Below are 5,905 nucleotides of genomic sequence, written 5' to 3' on the forward strand. Positions count from 1 at the left end.
AATAATGTTTCTGAATAAAGTTTCATTCATGTCTTCGTGATAGATACTGTGGAATTATTTAATCCCGAGTAACATATCGTAATAGCAATAATAATGAGCGCGTGTAAAGAATAGATATGTACGGATTTCACATGACGAACAGTCGAGGATTGAGACGCGAGCTAAAACGTATAACTACAACCGCTAAATATCGAAAAGACGTTGGAGACGCGCGAGACGCCAAGTCCGAGTAACGTAGATTCGCGATAAGCAAATGTAGGTCAAGTACCGTAATGACCCAGTGTGCGGTAGGGACACCGATCTTGCGAATTAGCCAATGAATGGGCATAATTATCATAGAATTAAGATCAGGCCGTCCAGCGAACGCGATCCCGGCAGTCGTCAGGATGCTCAGAGTCCAGGTCACGGAAAACCGAGGCCGTGCCTCTTCCACAGGAAGCAAGGGCATCAATCAACCCGGAAGGTTCGGAAGGACGTGAAAATCCCATTCGCGTCGACCGGAGCACCAGGGGCTAGAAAGTCCCAGCCCCAGGAACTTCCCCTGGAAGAGGTGACACCGAGGGGTCCGGAGGGACCCATACAACGCCATTGAGGAGATGCCGTCGACCGTGACGCGAGGGTCTCGAAAATCCGAGACCAAGGGTCGGAGGCGACCCAGAGTGCGCGTAACAAAGTGTTGAGGGTCTAACCAGACCCATACGGCGAATGACAAGCGCCCGGCATGTGTGCGTGTGCCGTTTACAGTGACGGGTCGAGCACGACCCAGTGTGCATGTCGACCAGTGGGTCGGAAGGGACCCACTGCGCGTAACGACCAGCGGGTCGGAAAGGACCCAGTGTGCAAGTATGTACCACGGATGTATAATTGCGTATGGTTGTGTAAAATCGATGGGTCAATCGCGACCCAATGTGCGAGCGTATGAGATCGAGCGAAATAACATACGAATGTAATCGTGGAAATTTCCACTTGTATTTCGAGACGAATTGTGAACGTGCGAATACATGGCCAAGGTCGAAAGTGAAAGCGGCCAAAACATGTTTGTGCCGGCAACTACGCAGTTGCTAACCGGGCGAGCCAGCACATCTGGCAGTGGCGTGATCCCACCACCGGGAGTGGGGGACCAATAGCGCAAGCGAGCTGAGCGAGCGTAGCGCGAGACTTGAGGAGTCTCTCCCTGAGCTTCGTAGCGGACGTGTTGCGAAGGCTCTCTCTCCTATCGTACGAGGAGTTGTAGGAAATATATTGGGAAGATCCCGCGCCTGCCGCGTAAAACTTAATTATCTACAACAGCTGCGAGTAATGCGTCTATTATTATTATAATCGATCAACGTTACATCGATTATACGTTCCAGCCTACATACACGCAGTCGTATATGGCGAACGTCCGAGAATCCGTGTGCGCGAATTCATTGTAATCTGAAATAGAAATAAATCAGTTATTTCCCGCAAACAAGATTACATATCATTTCGTGTGACACATTCTGCCCGACGAGACATACCTGATTCCTATCACTTACCTGTCGACGTTCCACGATCCGGTTGAGAGACGAGAGATCCACGTAGCGGTCCAGCGAAGGTCCTGAAGCATAGTCAGCGGTGCACAGCTGCAGTCCTGAGACGGTCCACGGCGAGGTCCAGCGGCGATCCAGAGTCCACGGGGAGAACCTGAAACAAACAGAGAAAGGGGAATTAGGGCGAGTCATCGAAAGGGTTAGTCAAATCTCATTTATCTTTCTCGGTGGGCATAGATAAAACCGAGTGGCGACCGTAATAACTTCGCGTAAGCGTGTGTTACATTGATACCGAGCCTCCGTCCGGTCACAACCTTATGCAAGCCTGCTGTCGCTTCATTTCAATTTTGTCTCGCAGACATTTCGTGTAATCGTCGAACGTTATCGACCTGGCTACGACGTTGCTCTTGACACCTGTCGCTTTTTTACAGTCTTTTTTACCATCCACTCGCAAGGCATACATTTTCGCCCTGAGTCCGACGAATTCAGTCACGATCGCACCGTTATTCTCGTCCTTCATCAAGCCCGGCACTTTTTTGTTCTCGAGCGTTATACCGTACGCGTTGTCGATCGCGTAATCGCTCGTGTCGAATCTAGCGATATCGCGTTTCACGTTCTCGTACACATCCTCGCACTCGATGTAGTATATCAGACTGTCCGTATCGGTATACATAATTCTACACTTGTCGCGATACAGGGGAGACATGTACTCGTGATGAAATTTGTACAAACAGACTTTCGATATGTCGAGAATGCACATGCCGACGTAAATAGGTTTGTCAAATTTAACCTCGAGTTTTCGCAGTTCGACGGCTATCAGATTTTCTGAAAAAAAAACGCTCCTGCTGTGAAAATTTGGTTTCGAGATCAGTGCCTCCGCGCCGTATCTACCGTTCCAATTTGTCACTAATTTTACATCGACGTGATTTCGAACGTTCTCCATCGTTTTCCCGAAAACCGCGTTGTTCATCAATTTATACAGATTTTTCTCGAAATCGTTTTTGGCCAGTGTTCTAAATTTTGTATTGAGTTCGATGTAATTGCAAAGCCATGGAGATTGAGCGAATTGCAATACGCGATGAATTTTTGTGACGCAAAGACCGTGGCGCGTGCATTGCTGTAGGTTGCGGTAGTGTGTGACATAACGCTTCTTATCGTACAGCGTGGCGAGAAGTTTGTCCTGCCGTTTGCCGGGTGGTTTATCGCGCGTCAAACAGAACGGTAGGTCAGCGTGCGCGTCGTGTTTATTCTGCGGATACTCTAGATCGACTTCGAGAATGTAACCATCCAAAGCGATCGCGCCAAACTCGAAATTCGAGACGTCTTCGACCCATCAAAAGTTTGCATAAGGCAATGGTTGACACATTGCCCAGCCGTACAAGTTGTTTACGTCGAAATACATCAGGTATGACAATGGTTTCGATGTATCGTAAGATTGCATGTACCTGTTATTGGCCTGCGCGTATCTGCCGGAACATTGACTCAAACCACCGCGTATACCGCGTTCGATGAACATGACCATGTCAATGTCCGTGAGCAGTTCGAAATTGATACCCGTATGCTTCAACATAGCGTCCCACGTAAACCCCGGTAGAGTGTAATAATACGCCGGATCGAGTCCATAACTCGCGACGCAGCTATCGCAAAAATTTTCAAAGATATCGGCCAACAGCAAGACATCGATCTTTAGATACAGATCGCTGTAGTCACCAAGCGTTCGAATGGAGAACCGCTGCCAGACGTTGACGGCGTGCGCGTAATTGCTCTCGGATACGGTGTCGTTTGTCAATGAACTGTAAAACGAGTCGCGCGATGGTAAACACGCATCCTCCAACTTTTCGACGCAATCAATGTACTCGTACGGAAAGACACCTTTTCGCGTCAATAATTCGAAATCTTGGTCGGATAACGCGGAAAATTTTGAACGTATAATTTTTAACTTATCCTTATCGAGGAAGGATGCTAATTTTTCGAGACTCGCGCTAAGAAATTTGTACGAGTCGATGAATCTTAATTTGATGCAATTTTGGTAGTTTTTATCCTCAGTGCTTTTGACGTTTTTCGTAAATGAAATGTATTTGTCCTTCGTGATTGGAAGTAAGTCTACGCGTCCTTCGTACGCTGTAGCTATTTCCTTGATAACAAAATGCGCGTCGTAACCCGATAAATTATGAAATACTATGGGAATGTAATGCGAATCTGTGTAATTTAGATTACAGCTGGAATGCGCGGGACCTTTATAACGACCGGTCAAGTGACAGTGATTGCGTACGCGCACGTCGTCTGGCTCGAACGGTTTTTCGCACACGTGACAGTGCGTTGCGCTGTTAAATTTTTTCCACTCGTCTCACGTAAAATCCGTCATGGGTATATTATCGGACAAGATGTTCTTTACGTCGTGTGCTAAACGTCTTAGTTCCTCGGCGAACCACGCGACGCAATCCTTATCGCGACGAAATCGATACGCGGATAACGAGTCGTCGTACGAGCACCGCACGTAATATCCTATGCTAAATACCCGATGATGTTGAGACGTGTATGTGGACGTTGTCGGATCCGCATCCTTCTTCTCGAGGGTACATTCCAGGTCGGCGTACGGCGAACGGAAGTCGTTCCTTCCTGCTGTGATTTTTGAATCTCAGCCACTTGTCGTCCTCGCTCGGTAGTCGGATGGCACAGTTGTTTATCTCTCGGCAGTCTACTCCGTGGGCTTCCAATTTCTCGCTCAAATGAAAATAATGTAAACATCTGCAAAAAGAAAAAACACAATTTTGAAAATTATTAAATAAAAAATAAAATATTTTATAATTTTATTAAAAGGAGTATAAGTACTCACCGATCGCAAAAGTATTTCCGACCATCGTACCTGCTCAATTGCGAGCTAACGAGACGCGATAGATTTTTTATCCACGCGAAATGTCCCACGTTGTCGTCTCGCGGGTCCTGCACGTACAGCAAATTGACGTGCTTTTCTCTCTTCAGGTCGGTGAGCCGTATCGGGAGAACGTTCGGCGTCTTTTCTCCCTCAATGGTATACACATTGATGGATATATCGTTGAGTCGTTCGAACTTTTTAATCTGTTTCAAAGTCATTGGAAACTCAATGCCTTGTAAATTTAATACTGTTGTGTAATCAGGGTACGAAGATTCCCGTTCTGAATGTCTTTCGGCTGGATGTAAAGCAGCCACCACTGACCACGCGAAGCACGTATTGTCCATCGATTGCACGTTGATCACCGCTTTTTTTTATTTAATTTTTTGCGGTAAATTGATGTAACATCCCGCGCGCAAAGGATTGTACTTGTTCACGTTCACTGTCAAATTGAGTATACGCGACAACGCCCATCCGCTATCGCGTTCCTGAAATTCTTCGAGACGCGATAAAGTAGACTCGATAACGTGTAGCTCGTACCACTCGCGCAGATCGGACGCACGAAACAGTTCACGGTTTCCCGTGCTGACACTATTGTTTGCACGTTTGTCACCCGTCACAAACTTGCCGTTGAACACGGTGTTTATCTTTACACTTGCGTGTCTTTGCACGACGTTCCGCACACGATCGAGCACGATGACTTCGGCGTCTTCAAGAAATTTTTGCGGTTCGATGTAATTGATATTTATCACCGCACCGGTCAATACACGCCATTCGAACGCGGCATCGATCTCTCGCCAAACGAGTCTTTCCGCGTTTTCGTTACCGCTACTACTGCCCGCCGCGTGCTCACCACCGATATGTACGAACCGTCTCTGTAATAGAGTCTTCGCACCATCGAGTCGCGCGATTCTTGCCACTAAAGATGACCTGTTCCCGACAGTCTGAGAGCCGTCTGAGACCCGTGGACGTTTGGAACGACAGTCTTCTTCGAGCTGCTCAATAAACTTCTCGCATCGCTGTTCCCATGCGAGATATTCGTCCAAGGTAGCGATTTGGTTGGATCCTTCCACCAGGTCGCGTTCCGTTTTATCGAGATGTTCCATGTTTTTTTTTTAATACTGTCTTTTTTTTAAATCACGTCACATTCTTCGATGGAGCACTTGCACGTGATTCGATCGCACGCTGAACAATATCGTTTGCCACTTTGAATGCGATAGTGCGCAGACATAAAAGAACCAGAACTGAAGTAGGGGACATTAAATCCATGATTATTCTCCCAATTATCAATATCATCAAAGTCACGTTCATAGGTTCTTTGAAACATCAATAGATGATTAGGATTATTGAGACGGTCAGGGTACATATACATACGTATCGAATTGTTCATCACCACCAATTCGACGTATTTCCCAATACCTGTATGAATTTTAATGTATGTTGCTTCACAATCATAGAGCTGTTCACAAAATTTAGACGCCCAATAGCGATAGTCAACAATAGGTCTAATATGATACGGCAC

The 5,905-nt window shown here is 46.7% G+C and overlaps 2 protein-coding genes across 2 annotated transcripts; both read right to left on the reverse strand.

Annotated features, from left to right (window-relative positions):
- Nucleotides 1–739: 739 nt before the first annotated feature.
- LOC143904786 (uncharacterized) lies at nucleotides 740–4,734 on the reverse strand. Its single transcript, XM_077419711.1, has 4 exons — nucleotides 4,348–4,734; nucleotides 4,030–4,259; nucleotides 1,518–1,665; nucleotides 740–1,416 (listed from the first exon to the last, which is right to left on the reverse strand). Exons 1-4 carry the CDS (start codon nucleotides 4,728–4,730, stop codon nucleotides 1,407–1,409), a joined length of 771 nt encoding a protein of 256 aa, XP_077275837.1. The 5' UTR covers nucleotides 4,731–4,734; the 3' UTR covers nucleotides 740–1,406.
- Nucleotides 4,735–4,757: 23 nt separating this feature from the next.
- LOC143904787 (uncharacterized) lies at nucleotides 4,758–5,489 on the reverse strand. The gene has a single exon (XM_077419712.1). The coding sequence runs from the start codon at nucleotides 5,487–5,489 to the stop codon at nucleotides 4,758–4,760; it is 732 nt and encodes a 243-aa protein (XP_077275838.1).
- Between the last annotated feature and the right edge of the window lie 416 nt (nucleotides 5,490–5,905).

The sequence above is a fragment of the Temnothorax americanus genome, unplaced genomic scaffold (genome assembly GCF_048541705.1).
Source record: "Temnothorax americanus isolate GAGA-0224 unplaced genomic scaffold, ASM4854170v1 Scaffold58, whole genome shotgun sequence".
NCBI lineage: Eukaryota > Metazoa > Arthropoda > Insecta > Hymenoptera > Formicidae > Temnothorax > Temnothorax americanus.

Bases quoted from the DNA above. Each gene is read 5' to 3' on its own strand.
- LOC143904787 (XM_077419712.1), bottom strand. From the start codon at position 5,489: ATGGAACATCTCGATAAAACGGAACGCGACCTGGTGGAAGGATCCAAC.
- LOC143904786 (XM_077419711.1), bottom strand. From the start codon at position 4,730: ATGGACAATACGTGCTTCGCGTGGTCAGTGGTGGCTGCTTTACATCCA. The intron at 4,260-4,347 runs GTGAGTACTTAT...TTCTTTTTGCAG, and splicing joins CGGAAATACTTTTGCGATCG to ATGTTTACATTATTTTCATT. The intron at 1,666-4,029 runs GTATTTAGCATA...TGTTTGTTTCAG, and splicing joins ACACGTCTCAACATCATCGG to GTTCTCCCCGTGGACTCTGG.